Source organism: Meles meles, chromosome X (genome assembly GCF_922984935.1).
Source record: "Meles meles chromosome X, mMelMel3.1 paternal haplotype, whole genome shotgun sequence".
NCBI classification, from domain to species: Eukaryota; Metazoa; Chordata; class Mammalia; order Carnivora; family Mustelidae; genus Meles; species Meles meles.
The window spans coordinates 129,348,782-129,368,266 of record NC_060087.1 but is presented as its reverse complement, the minus strand read 5'-3'; the positions used below and the strand labels follow the sequence as shown (position 1 = coordinate 129,368,266).

General features: G+C 48.0%; 1 protein-coding gene across 1 annotated transcript in view; it reads right to left on the bottom strand.

Moving 5' to 3' along the window:
• Positions 1-10,815: 10,815 nt before the first annotated feature.
• The window catches only part of PASD1 (PAS domain containing repressor 1), a 56,217-nt gene continuing 47,547 nt past the window's right edge, over positions 10,816-19,485 (bottom strand). Inside the window, exons 10-15 of the mRNA XM_045994842.1 lie at positions 17,824-18,143; positions 15,036-15,236; positions 14,532-14,729; positions 13,887-14,182; positions 12,417-12,648; positions 10,816-10,956 (exon numbers count right to left, since the gene is read on the bottom strand). Of these exons, the coding sequence (XP_045850798.1) occupies positions 10,816-10,956; positions 12,417-12,648; positions 13,887-14,182; positions 14,532-14,729; positions 15,036-15,236; positions 17,824-18,143 (1,388 nt within the window). The remainder of the gene's footprint in view (positions 10,957-12,416; positions 12,649-13,886; positions 14,183-14,531; positions 14,730-15,035; positions 15,237-17,823; positions 18,144-19,485) is intronic.

The following is a 19,485-nucleotide window of genomic DNA, read 5'->3' as shown; positions in this document are numbered from 1 at the left end:
TGGATTATATTTTTATCATGTTTATTTTTTCAAACATTCACTATATCCCTTTTCTGTGAATTGTTTATGCTCTTATCTGGGCTGCAATCTTAGTGTTTTTCTTACTGATTCACATATGCTCTGTGCACATTAGGTACACGTATTTAAGCTCTTGCTTGCCTTTTACTGTTGCTTATCTTCTTGGCATACAAACATTTATTATTCAAATGAAGATAAATCTATTGTTTTGTTTCTCTTTTGCAATTCTTTCCACCTTTTTTTAAACATAAAAAGCCCCATTCACGCACGGATCAGAAAGATATTTCATACTTTTTTTATGGCTTTGCAATTAAAGCAAAACATAAATCCAGAAGCTTAGAGGGGGTTGAAGCTCTTGGAGTGAGGTGGGGTTATAACACTTTCATAGCTCCCAGGCCTTTATTGTGTCTATTTCCTCTTCCTATAATGTTCACCCCACCCACCCCCAACCTTCTCTAACTGGTGACATCCATTTAGAGCTAAGACCATTAGAAGCCTGTGCTGACATTCCCCCACAAACCACTGCTTGCTTTCATTAAACATCTCTATTTCTTTCTTCTTTTCAACATACACCTAATGATTGGCCACCCTATGCCCTGGACTTGGAGAGAGTGGGGAATCAATCTCCACCCCACTTTGCAATATAGTTCAGCTGTGGGGGCAGAAACTACATTGTTATTTATTCAATATGGGTAAGTCTATTTACCTACTTATTCAACAAATTCATATATGAGTAGAAGTGGAGATGATTTGTGTTGTTATGAGAGTTTCTAACAAGGGAGGCGATTTTAGTTAAAACAGTGTACTAAGATTAGGACAAGAAACAAGAGGCATACATATTGGAAAAGACACACTGCAGAAATGTATCATTTGCAAGTTCTGTAACTGCCTGCTTAGAAAGCTAACATGTTATGTAGTGTGGGAAATGATGGTGGGAACTTCTGGGGTGGAGAGCAGTAGATGGATTCTGGATCAACTTTGGAGGGAGAGCCAACAAGATATGCATGTTGGGTGGATGCAAAGGGTTTGGGAGAAAGAAGTAGTTCAGAGTGACCCTGAGTGCATTGGTTGTCTAGAGTGCCACCAACTGGGTACAGAATGGGGCAGGCTTCAACAAAAGACATCTATTTTCTCACAGTTCTCGAAGCTACCAATCCCAGATCAAGGTGCTTCAAATGCGGTTCTTGGCGAGGGCCTCCTTCCTGACTTGCAGATGGCTGCCTTTTCACTGTGTCCTCACATAGCCATTCCTCTGTGTGTGCCCAGTGAGAGAGGAATCTCTGATGTTCCTCTTCTTATAAAGACACCAGTCCTATTGGACTAGGTCCCAGCTCCTGACTCCATTTAACCTCAATTACTTCACTAAAAGCCCTCTCTGGAAATAGTCACATTGGGGTTTAGGCTTTTAACACATGAATTTTGAGGGGACATAATTAAGTCCACAACAGTGGTTTAAACAAGAGAAATGTATTATCTCACAGTTCTGGAAGCTAGAAGCAAAAGATCAAGGTGTTGGTAAGATTGTTTTCTTTGGAGGCTGTGAGAGACAATGTTCTCCCCCAGATTCTTGTAGTTCGCTGAGGTATAGAAGCATCCCCCCAACCTCGCATGTTCAAGTTGCCCCTTTTTGAGAGGATACCAATTTTATTGGGTCAGGGGCCTTCCCTACTCCAGTATGACCTCATCTTGACTAATAACATTTGCAATGACCATATTTCCAAATAAGGTCACATTCTGAAGTATTAGAGAGTTAGGGTTTCACCATATGAATGTTTGGAGGATACAATTCAAAGCATACCCCTGATAGTAGCTTAAGGAGTTAGATGAATGAGGGTCTGATCTACTGAAAGAGAAAAAACTATGAGGCAGGCTTGTGGGGTCTCAAGGTTTTGTTTGGGACATATTAAAATTTAAATGCCAATAAGTTATTTAAGTTTTGAATTATAAAGTGGGTAGTTGTTTATGAGTCTGGTTCAGTAAAGGAAGGGGTGTGTGTGTGTGTGTGTGTGTGTGTGTGTGTGTGTGTGACTGACTTAAAGCTATGGGACTGGAGGTAAAGAAAAGCCCAAGATTCCAGTTCTGTGCTTTCCAGGGTTTAAAAAGTGAGGAGGAAGAACCAGCACAGGATTGTAAGAAGGAGCAGCCAGTGAGGTAGGAGATGGGGGCAACAGAAGGGACTGTCCAGTGGATCAATACTGCAAACAGCCAGAGTAACAACACTTGGGAAGAGAAGTGCAGAAAGAACTTGACAACATGGAGTTCATCAGCAACCCTAGTAAGAGCTATTTCAGGGGTAGGAACTGAGGCTGGATCTGAGCTGTTGATGACGACACTGGGGAGAGACAGGAAGAAGAGACAGTACTTGCAGCCGGCACTTGAAAAGGAAACAGAAAAATGTGTTTGCTGAGGAGGAATGTGGGAGTCGAGGAAGGAGTTTTGTTCAAGACAGGAAATATTACAGCATGTCTGCATGGTGATGAAACTGGTCAGGTAGAGAGGGGAAATCAGGTGATGTGTGAGAGAGAGGGGTCTGTGAGAGGGGATGGCATTTAGAATGCAGAGAAGGCATTGGCCTAGAAAGAAGAAAGGATACTTCTGCCATTTTAGCTTCAGGAAAGGAGTACAGAGGAAGATAGGCTGAGAGGCTTGGTGATGGGATGACAAGGGAATTTCCATTCCACATCCTCCTATTTCTAAATCAAACACAGACGAGGCAAGCAAGAAGGAAATGAAAAGACATAAAGACTTTGAAAGAGTGAGTCACCATTCTGAGAATGGGACTGGCAAACACAAAAAATGGAAGACCTTCTGAGCACAAAGGTGTGTCTGGATGAGGCTGGAGATCATAAATCTATGGTAGTTCTCCCTAGCAGCCCAGAGACACTTAAGTGCAGGCACACAGAGGACAGATAGTTGGGTTCATGCAAAGTTGGGGATTTGCCAGCGATTTTGACAAAGCAAAGAAGGAACAGGAGTGACTACATAATGGACGGTGACTCTGAAAGCACTTGGAGAGTAGAGAAGTTGGGGATACCAGGGAGCTGACCAAGGGCTGGACCAAAGTCTTGAGAATAGAATTTTGCCAGCATAAGGTCTGGGCCGGAGTAGGTGCTCAGGAAATGTTACTTGGTTTGGTCACAAGGGAGGCCACGGGAGGGCTGCAATACTGCAACCGTACGCCAGGGGGCAAGAGACGACAAGAAATGAGTCTGACCAAGCCCCGCCTAAAGTTTGGGGGCCTGTGGCCAGAGCTCCAATGACCCTTCTGACTGCTCTAAGCTTCCCTAAGGCATGGGCGTGAGTGGTGGTGCCTACCAGCTGGAGCCTACTGTTGGTACCACCAGATGACTAGTGGTGGGGTGTGTAAGGCAGGAACAGAAGAAACCATGAGCCCCAAGGCACAGATAAGGGAAACATCTTCACTGGTACCAGTCCTGTGCTCCTGGCCCGTGTCTGGGCTCTGTCCAATACCCCAGCCTTGAGAAACCATAGGAAGAGACTCTGAGTGTTCTCTTGGGCACCCTGAGGTCTGGGAAGCTGGCACCAAGAAGCTCAGCCTATGTCCTAGCTCATCAAACCTACTTCTTGAGGCTGTTACCATAGTATATAGCCTCACAGGCTGGCCCCGACATCAAGGGCCTCTAGAGCCAAGTGTCCAGAGCTTGGAGGTGTGTTTGTGCCCAAGTAAGGGACTGGAAAGGCTCTGGTGGAGGCGAGAGAGTCCATTGCCCAACAGATCTTCCCTGATATCTACATGCCCAGACTGTGCTGGGCTCACAAAGACCGTATAAACCACCTAGCCCTCTGTTTATTCATTCACTCCCATATTCATTCACAGTTTCCCTGCTCCAGCTGTGTGTCAGTGGAGGAAACAGAGTGTTATGCCTAATAGGATAGTCTGGGGTAAGGCAGGAGTCAAGGACCATGTCTGACTGCTAGCTTGGGTGACTGAGAGGGGAGCTGGTGAAGAGATTGGGGGACACCCACAGGGAGATGTCCAATGTGCAGTGGGATCTTTTTTTGTTGTTGTTATTACATTCTATTAGCCAGCATGTAACACATCATTAGTTTTTGATGTTGTGTTCAATGATTCATCAGTTGCATATAACAACCAGTGCTCATCACATCAGGTGCCCTCTTAATACCCATCGCCAGGTGTGCAGTTGGATCTACAGGACTGGAGGCCAGCAGGGAGAGCAGGGGTGGGTTATTGAGGTTTGGGAGTCATGTATCATTTCCAGGTGGGGGTCAGAGAGCTGAGGGGGGAGGAAAGTTCAGCCATTAAAGAGGAAGTGGGTCTGAAGTGGGGGCTTGTCCTGAGAATGCTTGTAAGTTGAGCAGAAAGGACCAGAAAAGGGGACCTGAATGGACAAAGAGTGGGGTTGTGAAGGCAGCAAGTATCTGCAGTAGGTCAATCCTCTCAGGGACCAGACAGCCCTCTGTGTCTTCATTAGCACTGAGGAGGAGTCAGACGGGCGGGGGCCAGACTGACATTTGTTTGCTCATTCATTCATTTGTTCCTTCACCCAGGAAAGCTCATGGCTCTAGTCCCGGCTCTGGAGCAGGTCTCTTGTCTTTGTCCTTATGTTCCAGAGAGTCACCACTGGCATAGGGAGGTTGAGTGATCCGCCCAAAGTTTCACAGCAAGAGGGTAGATAGCAGGTAGAACTCTTCCATAAAAGTTCAATGTCCTGCTTTCCTCAGCACCACATTCCGGATGGAAACTGCTGGGCTTTGCCCTCAGGCAACTGAGGGGAAAGAATACAGGAGCAGCACTTACGTGGGTGGCCCCAGCTCCTTTCTGGGTCTCTTGCTGTCACAGACACTCATCCATGTGTGCAGTCTGCCTTTCTGAGCAGATCATGTGCTCCAAGGTTGTGAGTGTAAATCCTCCCCTTTGCCAGGTTCTCAGCTGAAGTCACAGCCCACCTCAGCTGAACTTTCAGCCCCCTCCCACCTACCTTCCCCACAAGCTGGTGGGCTAGAACTCTAAATAGATTACACAAACACTTGAATGCACGATTCTAAATACTGCAATTTGTCTGTCCTGTCTGTTGACCTTTGCCTCTGTGCCTTTGACATGTTTTGATTCTTCAGGGTTGTGGGTTTTGTTTCATCAACAAGGTGACCATGTGGTTAATTACCCTTTGACCCTCAGGGCCAAGGCCTCCATCTGGGCGGGAAACATCCATGGCTCTGGAAGTTTCAGGCCTCTTGGCATTTAGTTGTCACTGTCAATTCCCCCTGCTCTCCCCTCCCTGCCCCCATCTCCCTGCAGGGTTCCGAGTCTCTCCTTGAGGAAGAAGTCTGAGGAAGGGCTACAGGTTTACTGGTTAACACTGAGAAGCTTATGGGCGTATACACCTGAGCTAAATATTAGGTGAACAGAGGAGGAAGGCTTTGCTGGGGCCCAGGGCTGGGGCAGGGGGATACTTTTTGGCCCCAGGGACTTCATGGCCCCTCCCAGCTGCTGGGAAGTTGCCCAAGAAGAGGGCCTCACCAGCTTGACTTCCCACTCGATGATCCTGCCTCAGGTAGCTGGGTTTTTCTTTATGAAGTTTTCCAGGTGACTGCTAAGGACTCCATTACAAAGATGTTCACTGGAACATTTGTAGACAAAAGGCTCAATCTGTAAGGCAAGGTATTCTGTGGGCCTCTAAGACCTGTCCTGATCTCTGCCCACTGTAGCTCACTCTAGAAGGGGCCACGTGTGTAGTAGGAGGTGAAGAGAGACACAGATATTCTGAGTGAGGCACAAGCAGAGGTGGAGGGGGACATGGAACAGACTAGGGCTTCCCGTCTGAGTTCTGCATCAGGGACAAAGGTTGGAAATGCAGAGATGGGAGGGAAGGACATGCCAGGTATACAGAATAGGGACAAATCCACGAGTGCAGGAAGACCAGGGCTTGTGTCAAACCCAGTGTTTCAGAGAAGCTGGAGGCAGAGTCTATGAAGGGAAGAGGGATAAGAAGCTGGTAAGGAAGAGTGAGACCAGACCATGCAAGGCCGAGAACTTGTATTTTATTTAATAAGCACTGAAGAACCATTCAACATTGTCTACTTACCCATGAAAACAACACATCTCAATTATTTAATATCCCCTACAAAACAGGTAATTGGGTCCTAGCTATAAAGCAGTGGGTTTTCATTACAATTGTGGTAGCCCATTTTGAGAGCTGGGGATAAGATTTGGTGTGCTCTCTCCTGAGGCTGGATACAAGTTCTGGCCTCACCCTGGTGAGAGAAGCTGCTGTTCTAAGCTTCCATGCCTGCCTTCCCTCTTGCCCTCTGCACAGTCTTTCTCCCTCACCCTTTCCTTCCCAGTGATTTTGGCCAAAAAATGTTCACACCCAGAATGTCCCTTCACTCTCATTCACTACCTTTGCTCTCATTATCTTCAAAATGCTTGGAACACTGGAGATGCTGCAGAGGGCATCAGCCAGTGATGCACTGTCCATGGACATAGTCTTCTTTATTCATCAAAGGCATTCAGGAACAGGGACATTTATAAATTTCTGATGCCACATAAAACACATGAATATTGAGTTAAGGCTGTGTGTGGAGTACTCTATTCTGTCCAGACTTAATCTTGCTCACTGAGGAAGCTGTGCAGTCCACCCAGGGATGAGTTGATGTGTGGGTCATGGGAGTGGTGTCTGGAAGTTCTGACACATATAGTAGCTGGGGCACTTCGGTCACGTCCTTCCAGCCTCCCTGACCCCCACCAACCCAGAGAGAAAAGCAACTCCTGTGCTTTCCCAGACAGAGGAAGCCAATGTGGCTGGATGCTGGAGAGGTAAACAAATCCACACTGAGCCACCGTCGAGTCTTGTGCGCTCATGGTAAGGTGACAATGGTCTCAGCCAGCGGCCACCTTCTTTACGGCATTGCTGTGGGCCACCCTCTTTTGAATGTTGGGACTGCTGGTGACTGTGTTGTATGAAGGACAGCCAGGGCCCGAGGCTCCTGGATCTCCTGTGTAAGCAGCTGGGGTGAGGGAGGAAGCCACAGCTGTCCCAGCAGAGGTGCATGGCAAAGCTGGGAAATTTAGGGAACAGGCAACACTTGTATCCCAGCCAGTGATCAGAGTGTGGGCCATGGTGGTCAGGGGCCAAGACAGAATGATGCTGCCTCTTGGAGGCCACCCAGGCAGGAGAGCCAGGCAGCTGAGCCTGGGGTGCTGGGGTGGGTATCCTAAGAGCAAGACCTGCTTTGCCTTTGGAATCCCCCCTCCAACCCATTCACTGGGATCTGTCTGCCCTTGGGCTGCTGGAGAAATAGCTTTTCTTCCCCAGTTCACTCTCCCACACCCAAGAAGAGCCTGAGAGAGAAGACAAGGTGGCCCAGGCATATCATGCACCGTGTGTACAGAGTGTGGGCCGGGAAGGAGGGTGATAGAGCAGTTCCAGGTGTGGCATCTGAAGATTTCTCTGATGAAACTTGGTTGTTGTGGGCTGCGAAGTCCCCAGGGCCTCCTGGAGCAGTTTAGTTTAGCACAGACCGTGAGAATAGCTGTTAACTCTTTCCAGTTTGAGCAGTGGCCTTAGAAGCTTCTGTGACCACTCTTTTTGACTCAAGTCTTGTCCAAACTTCTGTCCTGCCCTGGGCAAGGCTAGTCCAGGCTCCACTCCTCAGTTCATGCCTGTTTCTGAGTCTGTTGTTGCTAAAAGCACACCAGTCACCCCTTGCCCTCGTGCTGCCCTGCCCTCCTCCACCCCGGTCAGCCTTGCCCCCTACAAAGCCTGAGAACACGCAGCTTTCTCCCTGGCTACAATCATCAGGAGACTCTCTGGAGCTGGGGGAATCAGTTCTCATGCCCGGGAAAATGAACCAAAAGGTAAGTGCCAGCCAACCGCAGTTAAAGCCCAGTCCAAGGTCTGGGCCAGGAAAAGCAGGAATGCCTTGGAGCAGAGAGTGGGCCTGGAACAGCCAGAGGGGCAGCAGAGAAATATTTGCCTGGTTCTCACCATGGTTTGACTTCAGTAACACACAGAACAAACTCACAACTGGCCCATCTTGCATGTGGGCATTGATTCTGGGATCTGGAGCCCTTGTGTCACTAAAATGGGGTGTCCTTCCAGCTATTCCTGTGGGGGATCTCTGAGAAAGAGCAGACCAAGATCTCTTTCCCCTCTGACCCTCTGACAACCTCATCCCAGGGCTGACTCAGGAGCTAAGCCGTTGATTGAGGCACAGCCCAAGGTGACCAGAGACCTTCCTAGTTCAGGGTCCTTGTCTGAATCCAGGGAGTGGTGAAGCATGAATCAACTGGACCCATTCAGACATGTCCTGGCCCAGCAAGGCACACTCTAGACATTGCATTCAAACAATAATCACGACCAAATGCCTTCAGGCTCATCAGCTTTTATGGTGCATTTCCCAAAACCTCTTCCAGCTCTACCGTTCCATTTATCCTTACCTACTCTGAGAGCTGCGCAGGAAAAACATCATCTCATTCTCCCTCCTTTTTTTTGGATGGAGAAACTGAGGCTCAGAGAGCTTAAGTGGCTTGTCCAAGGCAGAACAGGGCCTCAGCTGCATCCTGATGGGAGTGTGTCATTCTTATAAAGGGAGAAAGGAGGCAGGAGCAAATCATGTTCATATTAGGGACAGCAGGCCCAGCCATGGGAACCATTGTTACTTCACAGTAAGCCTCTGAGCCTCCCCCATGGTCGGAGTGGTCAGAACACTACCAGCTGACTGCATAGACTGAAGGAGCCTGCCGAGCCACATGCTACCCTCTACCCGCACAGGGACTACAAGGCAACTTCAGGACCTCTGAGCCTGGGCTTCTGTGCACACCCTCTCCTCACTCTGACAAGTGCAGCATGGTTTGTACACATGCAGTCCTCCCTGTACAGTCCGGCAGGAGGGGAAGGTGATCCCACGATCAAGAAAGGCAGCTACCAGGGCAGGAGGCCACAGAGTCCCTGCCAACACCCCCAGAATGCCCGTCACTTCAAACTCTGCTCATCCACAGTCAAGGTGGGTATCAAGGGCCTGACTTCTCCACTGCCATCTCTACAGGGCAGCCCAAGAGAACTGGTTCTTGGAAATTTTCTACCTCTGCCGAACACAATGGGCCGAGGAGTGACTGTGGCAGGTGAGCCTTCAGCTGCTCTTTCCCAATGGCTACAAAGGGACGTGCCAAGAAGCAAATAGCCCCTGTGTTTTGGTCAGCCCAGACTGCCATAACAAAATACCATAGATGGGGGGCTTCAACAGCAGACCTTTATTTTTCACAGTTCTGGAGGATGGAAGTCCAAAATGAAGGTTCCAGAGAGGTAGGTTCTATTCTGATACCTCTTCTCTCGGCTTGTAAGTAGCCACCATCTTGTTCTGGGCTGACATGGCCTCTTTTTTGTGCACACAAGGTGAGAGAGGGAGAAAGCTCCTTGTGTCTCTTCTTATAGGGGCATTAAGTCCACTGTGGGAGGCCCACCCTTATGACCTCATCTGAAGCTGAGCACTTGCCAAGGGACCTACCTTCAAATATGATCACATTGTTGGGTAGGGTTTCCATACATGAATTGGAGAGGGACACATTCAGTCCAGACCACACTGGTAGAGATCAGATTTCCTGAAGAATGCCCAAATCTTCCTGTGTGTGTGAGGCCTCATGAGCCCCCTTTAACTTCTCCCTAGAGACTGGGGGCTTCCTTTCACTTATTCAAAATAAGTAAGTAAGTAAGTAAGTAATAAAATAATGACTCATTATCTAAAGACGGACATTAAAGGCTCCGGATGACTTCTGATAAGGTTGTTCAAGCGCTTCCTGCTCTCCTCCTCTTGGCCCCTGTGCAGACAGTTGGAAAGATGCTCTATTTGGTATCTAGCCAGAGAACAAATCACCTTCCCTCCAGGGAGCACCCCCCTGGAGGAAAAGCTACAGGCAGGAGAGAAGGAACATGCATGCAAAACATCCAGGCTCACCTCAGGGGTGATGCATGAGGCAGAGCATGGTCTCCACAGAGTGGGTAGCCTAGTCTAAGCCCACTGGTTTGCACCCAGTAAGCCTGTGGCTGCCCTCAGCATCAATGAAAGAGCCAGCAGGCTTCAGCCACACAGAGGGCCTGGGTACACGGTTACTCAGGGTGGCAGAAGCCATCGGTCTCTGCAAATGTGGCAGGGAGCAGAGGTGCCCATGAGGGGCTCAAGTGCAGGAAATGAGCCCTTTACTCAGGACCCCAGTACCAGTCAACTAGGTCAGTACCATTTCTAGGTTCCAAAGACCAATCATAAGTTCACAGAGAGTTGCAATGAAAGGTATTTATTAAGCACTGGGCTGTGATTATTTTAGTACAAAGCACCTATGTTCACCTGATTTCAGCTTCCCATCATTGGAAGGCTGTTACCTGTGATTTCCCCAACATAACTGTGGCTTAAGACAAAACAGCATCTTACTAGATTGCACACCATGCTGGAAGATGTTTCTTGGCAGAAAAACAAACAAACAAATAAACAGACAAAAAAACAAAAAACGGTATTTGAACTTGAGTAGACTCTGCAGCCTGCTCGCCCATGGTAGAACAGGTGTGTGCAAGGCCAGGCAGGAAGGTGAGGGACAGCAGTCTCCTGCTGGGACCCAGCTGCTGTCACACATCAGCACACTGGAGATCACAGGCTGCCTCTGCAATATACCTTCCAAGAAATGGGTTGTGCTCGACAATCCCAGACAGAACTTATCAGGAAAGAAAAGAAAATATACACCCCCCCAACCCCTACTCCAGGGGACTCTGTGAGCCTTGGAGGTCCCCTGGCCACGCAGGCCTCATTGGCCTGTCTGCCCCTCTTCTCTCAAGGTTCGTTATGAAAGTACTGCTGGGGCTGGTTCTCGTCCAAGCTAGACTGCTCAGCAGACATGAAATAGCTGATATGGCCTGGTGAGTATTCTTCAGGGTCCTGGAAAGCCTCAGGACTTGCCTGAGGAGCTGACACCTGCCAAGAAAAAGGCAGACGAGGTGAAACGGTCCCTCTAGTCCAAGTCAGCAAACTGCTGAGAAGTATGTCTTTGGAACACAGATGTACAAGGCGCTGGCAGAAGGTGAAGATGGGGACAATGGGGTTCCTCTCCACTTTTGTCTTCCAACAACATCTTGCCTTAAAGACCAGCAAGAGTTGCCCTGGTCTCCCCCAAAGTTTTCTTCATGCCTAAGACTACGAGGTTCTGTGTCTGGCCCTCCCTAACCCAACTTCTCTCCCAGCCATGGCTAGCCGAAGGCTTGGAAGCTCTCTCCCTGGCCCTACACTTGGACCTTGCTATTACTCTGCTCAATCTAAGTAACTTGCATGCTGAGCTTGATTGCCAACTAAGGTTGTTGGGAGAATGCAGTAATACCAGCATGGGTTGTTGTTACCTTTCCCATCACATCGCATTCTCCCAACAACCTTCCAGGCATCCTCCCTTTTCCACTTCCTTGGGATACCTGTTCTGCTCCTAAGGGCCCATCCAGATGGTAGTGCCCTGAGAGCAGACATGATGAAGGGTTTCACCAGAGTCTGCCTTGGGAACTGAACCACAGGGTCCACTGAGCATCTATGTGCTCTTTTCATGTGAGCAGTCCCTCCTGTGGGTCAACTTTCTGGAGGATTGGCAGCCCAGCTGGTCAAGGTGTATATGTGCAAATAACCACACATTTAGCCATTTAAAATTCCAAACTCACTCATTCTGCCTTAACTTACTGGGTTCTTTTTGCCTTGTTGTTGTCATTTGTTTTAAAAAATCAGAGGTTAGGCTCCATTAAGATTTCTAAAGCCAGAATCAAAACACCCTTTATGAGTACTCTTAGTCAGATTGAGCGTGTTTGGTCCCAAGGAGCCTGCTGAGAGTCTCTCTGGGACCAAACCCAGTAAATGACTTCCATCTGGATCAGCTGCCAACACTGCCCTGGAAATATGACCGCAGCAGATGGTCCTTGAGGTGGGGGTCTTTACTGGCAAGTATGGAGCTCCATGTGGATAAACACCAAGTACATTGCACAGAAGGACCCTTGGTTTATTTTTTAGTACAATGAAACACACCCACACTAGGCCCAGGATTTTGCAGCAGAATGAATGTTCCACAAGTTCAGAAAGAGGTCTGGGCTTGGGCAACAAGCTCAGGATATGGCATGACTCACTTTATCCAGCTAACGTGCTTGAGAAGTTTCTACCTCTGATTGCATTTAATATCCATGAGGACAGCTCACTTTTTCACGGAAACTTGAAGGGAATCAATTTACTCAGCAGTGTGTGCCGCCACCATACGAGTAACTGCTCTTGAATTTACTGAGCTTTGAAGTCTGGATTTCACACTCAGAGCGTACTGCTATGGTGTGTCCTTTGGGGAAGGGGCCCAGCATCCATGCCGAATGCCCTGACCTAGGCTGGGAAGCATAGGGGACAGGAAAGGGTTATACCTGCGGCCAGGTAGCTTGGTCCTGCAGGCTGTTCTGCTCACTAGAAGGCCAAGTATTCACTTGGAGGTAAAGGTGATGCTGTTGCCAAAGCTGGATATAGTCCTGCGGGGTCTCCAGGGTGACTAAGCTGGAGTCGGAACGTGCAGGAGACTGAGGAAAGCTGGTAGAAGCGACTGTGTCAGAGCCGGGGCTATACACCACGGACACCTTCTGCTGCTCCTCAGGAACAAAACTGAAAAAAACATGTTATAGTGACATGGGTCTGGGACCCATGACCCAGGAGCCATTGCCTTGCTCTTTGGTAGGTGCTTATGGCACTACTGGTTTTGGTGGCTAAATCAGGATTCACTGGTTTGTATCCTCATCTTGCCCAAAGAAGATTCCATTTGCCGAAGTCAGGTGAATGTAAAGACTGAGGCGAATTAGTCTTTTGGCTCTAGTGGTTTTATTTGTATTACTTGGACTGTCCTGAATCTCCCACAGTGGTGATATCTCTGTGGCCTTGGGCCTGTCACTTTACCCACCCAAAGTCAGGGACATGCCCTTTGTTGCTGTTTGGGGCTGCCGGGCTAGTTCCTCCCTGCAAATCCAGTGGTGTCTCTACAAGAGCCCCGTTTATCTTGGGTAAATAGGGATTTCTGAATCTGTACTTCCTACAGCCTCCTCAAGTGGATTCTGGTGATCAGGCCTATGGGAAACACGGCACTAACCCACCCACCAGACATATCAGGGTCACTGATTGTACAGGGGAGGCCCAGAAGGAAATCTGGAGAGCTCTGGGAAGCCCGCTCAGAGAGCTGGCATTTGCTCAAAAATATTTACTAGACACCAAGCATGTGCTCTACCGCCCCTTCATTGCTGAGCAGAGCCTTCTCTTTCTGGCTTTTGGGACCACAGACTTATTACTGAGCAGAAAATGTGTTCATGTCTTCATAGTGCCTCCGAGAACTTAGTTCTTCTGGGAGCTTAGCTCCTTGGTATCCAACAGACATCTAGCAATTGCATCACACCCACTTCCCTCACATAGTCAGTTCTGTGGAGACCCCTTCTTCTGGTCTGCTGTGATCAACAGATTACAGCGGAGTGGGAGAAGAAAGCTGGGAGCCCTGGAGTCACTCAGCTATGGGCACATAAGACTTTGCTTTAGACGCCCTGTGCCCTAAGACTGGGCTTAGGTGGGTGGAGCCAAGAGATTTCAAGATCTGCCAGTTCCCTAGCTTGGAAGCTGCCTTATCTAGGCCTCCTATTTTCACAGTCTCCTCCGTTCCACCAGCACATGCGTGGCCATGCACTGTGCATGCAGAGGCGGGGGTCTGGAAGCCACAGAGCAAGGTGAGTGGGAGCACACTGCTTTTGATGAAGGGGCTTGGGTGCCCTGTGGGTAAGTCACTCATGGTCTCAGGCACAGTATCTGGCCATGAGGGGAAAGCATGGACTTCTGCACTTATCACTGTTCCATGCACTTCTTACCTAGAGCTGTCATCTTCTTCGTCCCCCAGGGTATCGCCTTGAAAGTAGCCAGAGGGCTGTTGTCCAGCTGCTAACTGGACAGGAACACTGGGCTGGGTCTGCATGAACGTCATGGGGTCCTCACAGAGGGGCACAGCTACGCCAGCCCTGGCTGGCAGGTATATCTGCAGCTTCTGCCTTCCCTCCACGGTGCTCGGCGGCTGGGGCTGCTCCTGCTTCTGCTGCTCTGACAGAAGCTGGTCCTGTGCCTGCTGCAACGGCTGCTGCAGGAATGGGTCCTGCCCCTGCAGCGGTGGCTTCAAAAGGAGATATGAAATGACCTCAGTGCCCGCAAGAGTCCCCCAGAAGCCAACTGAACAGCCCTGCTCCATTCTCCTAGAGCAGATGACAGCAGCCCTGTGCCTGCGGGTGTGGTCAGGGTGATGTCTATGTGTTTATCCGGGCACAAGGCGCTGCCATCCGGGACACACATACGTGTGCCTGGGAATGAGAGTCTGGGTCTAGCTTGCCAAGAACTTTTATCTCAGGCAAGTGAACCGTAGCCAACTGAATAGGCACCAACCCCTCAGGAGAACCAGGTAAGCCCCGGTGTTTATGACAATAAAATCTCCTTTCAGCTCCCCAGTTGAAACAGGCTTTCCATACCTGGTTGGAGTCATCAGAAGTCTCCTCCAGCTCCTCAGAGAATTTGAAAGAGCGGGGTGAACATGCACCACAGGAAAGGCTGATCTCCTTGAGGTCTGGGAGGGACTCCTTCATTTGCTCAGTGCGTTGTTTCTTGGGCACTGGCTCCAAAGACTGGAACTCAGGATGGTCAAGGTCATGTGAGATGGTTGGCTGCATCTGGAAGGACAGAGTATCATGGAGGTCTTATTTAGAGGCTGCACCTTTCCTCGGGGAACAGGACATGCCCGAGACAGAGTGGGACAGGTCCCCCGGGAAGCCTTGGCTATATAGGAGCTGTGTCTGCCACTGCCAGAGCCTGGCTGGGCCGATCTCAGCCACTACAGCCAAGAGACAAAGAGCACAGGCAAAAGTCCCTGCTGAAGACCACTCCAAATGCCCCATGCCGCCCTGGAGGCCTCAGTGATCGACTGCTTGACAACTGTCAAGGTCTCTTTTTTCCTCTCCCTTCTGCCACTTACTTACTTGGAACTGGCCTCTGACCTGAAAGGTGGAATCCTGTATTCTCTGAAGCTGTTCCTTCATCATTTCCATTGCATCCCGCTGGATTCGGATGTCAGCCTGCAGCATCCGTGTCTGCTCTTCCAGCTGCTCCCTGAACTTTTTCATGAGCTCCAGCCCCCACTTGTTGACGTATGACAGAATTGATGGCGGTGGTTGTATTGACTGTGGGGAGGAATTGCTTGTGGTTCACAGATAGGGACACCAGAGTCTCCAAATCCTACCAGACTGTTTTACTGCCAAGTCTGCAAAGACTGAGAATGAGAATGATTCCCGCACTCCCAATTTCCTTCGTGACTAGTCTGAAGAAATGGCTAGAGAATCCAAGAATTCAAGATCAGAAATGGATCATGGGAATCATGCAGTCTGATTTTTTTCCTCAAAATATAAAACCATGGAAGTGGACCCAAAGTGTGAAGCAGTGACCTGCCCAATATCCTTAGTGGGAGAGTCAGAGCTCAGTGGGTCATCATATCACAGACAAGGCACGTGGGAAACGTCTATCAGATACCCTCATTAGCAATGGGGTGAGCAGAAGAAGTTCAAATGGCACTTCCTTTGTTCCAGGCACTCCTCTAAGCACTTGCAAAGAAATTCATGGATCTGACCTTCACAACGTCCTAGAAATTACATACCTTCCATACACAGTTACAGTAGAGATAACAGGGACCTGAAACACACCAGAGGCAGGAGACATAGAAAGAAAGGGACACATTTGAAAGAAATTAAGTGGACATGGCTTCTTAAGTGACTGGCTGAGGGTGGAAGGAAGAGGCAGGGTTCTTGGGAAAGAACTATCTGTGGAAGCTATTATTTGCCTTGATCTGGGTTGGCACTGTGTGCATCAACAAAATGAGAGAGCCACAGTCCCGATATTAATGATGAGAAGGCACATATACATGCAACCGCTAGAGAACAAAAACAAGAGTCTATTCTATCATATACTGTGGCTAATGGAAGAGCACAGCTGAGTTATTAAAAAGAGACAGAGCAAAAATTACACAAGCTGTGTTTCTCGCTTGGAATAAAAAATTCTGTGAATTTTTAAGCCAGTGAAAATTGTCCAATTGTCCTTCTTTTGTTGTAAACTATGTCGATATTCATATAAAAAAGGAGGCATTCATTAAGCAAATAAATAAATGAATGAATAAATAAAATACTCTAAACTCGGGACTGGCAGCCACAGACCTTACAGGTTATCACATTCAAATCCCCATTCTCCAAGCAGGAATCTTCTCTCTGCTGTCCCTGGCAGATGAGCTACCAAGCTTGTCTCAGACGTCTCCTTTGAAGGGGAGGAAGCACACCACCTGGGGAAGGGACCTAATGCATCTGAGAATGGCTTTCTTGAGGGGAATGGAAAGCTGCCTGCCCTGAGCTGCTAGGTCTCCACCCTAGTTTGATGCACTGGAGACTCGCTTCCACTTCAGGAGCACGACGGCTGTTCAGCTACTTGGAGCAGGCTGTCTTGTCCCTTGCCAATCTCCCTTCTCCAATGCCTTCCACGGTGACTAACTTCCACTACTGACAACATGTCATTTTCCAGCCTCTCTCCATCCTGGGCTCTAGCTTCTGGATACACTCCAGTTTGTCAATCCATGGTACCCCACATAAGTCCAATATGCTACCACATGCAGGGCTGTACTACCCACACTCATTGCTGCTTATTCTGACTATTGTAAACAAAAGTTACATTTAAAGTTTAGTTATGACTTTATTCAAAGCAGAAGAGAAAGTTGTCAACGGGAAAGGGGAACCACAACTTTTTGGCAAATAAAAACATAAATAAAGACAACATGGATTGCTACAGAAATGTTTTTTAATTGTTCAAAAAATTTTCACAGCAGTCCAGAAATCCCTGCAAGGCAAGCAGACCATTTCGAGGTCGAGAAACTGAGGCTCAGGGATGTGGCAAGGTCAAGGTTGGGGGCAAATTCAAACAACTGTCTTCTAGCCCTCAGTTCTTCTGATTATAAAAGAGGGAGGGACTCATCTTAGGCTTTGTAATTAATGTACACAATTCCACATAACAGACCATAAACTCATTATCTTGCCTGCCAATCCTGATTTTAATAATCCTGCTATTATAAAAGATCATTGTCCAAATCTGTGATTATGTACACAAATTTGCGGATAGAAGAGCAACAGAATAGTAAATCCAACTGCACTGATTTGGCCTCGAACCATACACTGGTGCTGACATTTGAAGGTTGGATAAAACTAGCATTCTGAAAGGCATGTTTCTAAACTAAAAAAACAAACCAAAACAAATCAAAACAAAAAAACCCCACAAAAACCAAAAACCAACCAACCAAACAAACAAACAAAAAAACAAACTCCATTGGAGAAACCTAGCTTGTGGTGGAGAGGTGTTGGTATGGTAGCCAGGAAAGTCATCTTCCCCTGAGATGGTTAGCATCCCCTCCCAGGTGATAAGGAACATAGCTCTTAAAAATACTGCCTTTTCTTAGTAGATAAGCTGCCTATTTGGCCCAAACTTTCTCTCAAACCCAAAGTGTCTTCACATATTTTACATTAAGAGGAGAACAGAGATTTTGTCTTTCTTAACCTCCCACCTCCCTGTTTGCTGGGGTCCACTGGACTCCCAGCTGCATGTGAAAATCCAGTACGACAGAAAGAGTGATAAAAATAGGATGTTTTCTACAAAGCAAACTTGAACACAAGAGTGGAAATTCAGGGCTTTGCAGGGTTAGTGGTCCAGACAAATATATGGAGCAACACTCCCAGGTACCTCATCACTGATGCCAGCAGCCGCACTGGAGGGTGAGCTGGCCTCCTGCTCAGCCTGGTCCGCCTGGTCCTCCTGCTCCACTCGGTCCAGCTGTTTGTCCTCCTCCACCTGCTCCAGCTCCTCCATCTGCTCCGCCTGCTTCTCCTCCTCCACCACCTGCTCCACCTCTTCCTCTTCATCTACTTTTCCCTCCACATCCACCTCATCCATCTGCTCCATCTGGTCCACCTCTTCCATCTCGTCCACCAGTTGGACCTCATCCACATCAGACACCTGTTCCACCGCCAGCTGGAAGTCAAAGCTCTGCGAAGATGATGCAACTGAAGAAGAAAGCCCAGTGGAACGCGTGACCAAGAAAGCAGAAGTACCAACATTATCAGTGAGATTTACACATTTCTCTTTATTGCCTTTATAAGTCATAAAAAAACAGGAGAGTCCAGCGTTGTTCCATGTTAAGGATTAGATGTGCCAGGTACCAAGAGTAATTCAGAACATTCCTTTTAAATGCGTTCATATTTGAAAATAAAGAAAAAGGAAGGAGTGTCTGACTTCATCTCCACCCACCCAAACCATTCGTGTTGAGTGTCTTTTCATCATAAAATTCTTCTGGCCATGCTTCTGGAAATTTGGTACCTTCCAACTGATAATACCAAATCAAACATAATCATAAATCACTTCCCAAAATGTAGGTTCCCCAGAATGTGAGGATCTCTGGAGTGCTCTTGAAGTGCTGGTGGAGGTGTTGAGAAATGACTCTCCTTCAAAAAAGCAAGCTGGACAACATTATTTGAAGAATACAAAAGGGCAGAGTCATTTTGGATAACAGTTTGGCAGTTTCTTTCACACACACTTCCCATATGACCCAGTTGTCCAACTCCCAGAAATTTAACAAAGTCAATTAAACATTTCTATCCACACCCAAAAGCCTCTATGCAAATGGTTATAGTAACTTTATATAAAGTCACTGAAAAACATGGAAACAACCCAGATGTCCTTCCGCAGATGAGTGGATTTTTAAACAAATAACTGTGGTACATGCACAAGGTGCAGTACTACTAAGCAAGGAAAGAGGAATGAACCACTGATTCACGCAACATGGATGACTCTTGTACGCATTTCATTAACAAAGCCAGACCAAAAAGGTGAGAGACTGCATGATTCTGTCATTTATGTGACATTCTGGAAAAAGGAAACCAGAGACCAAATACAGACCAATGGTTGCCAGAGAATGAGGGACGGAGCTGGAGTTCAAAGACAACGCAAAGGAATCTGGGGATGGCAGAACTGTTCTTTCTGGCAGATACAGGACTCCTTGCCTTTGTCAAACGCACAGAAGCATACATCCCAAGGAGTGAACTTTACTGTGCGCAAATTCAAAACTAAATTTCTTCTTACACGTTTCAGAAATCACAAGCATGGGTTCACGGACATCCCCCTCCCCCCCCCCCCCGCAAATCAATTGTTTTGAAAAGATTTTTTTAAACAAAATTTGAGATCAGCAGTCATAATGTAAGAGTTGTTAGCTAGCTATTAAAAAATAGAGGTATTAGAGGTGCCTGGGTGGCTCAGTGGGTGAAAGCCGCTGCCTTCGGCTCAGGTCATGATCTCAGGGTCCTGGGATGGAGCCCCGCATCAGGCTCTCTGCTCAGCGGGGAGTCTGCT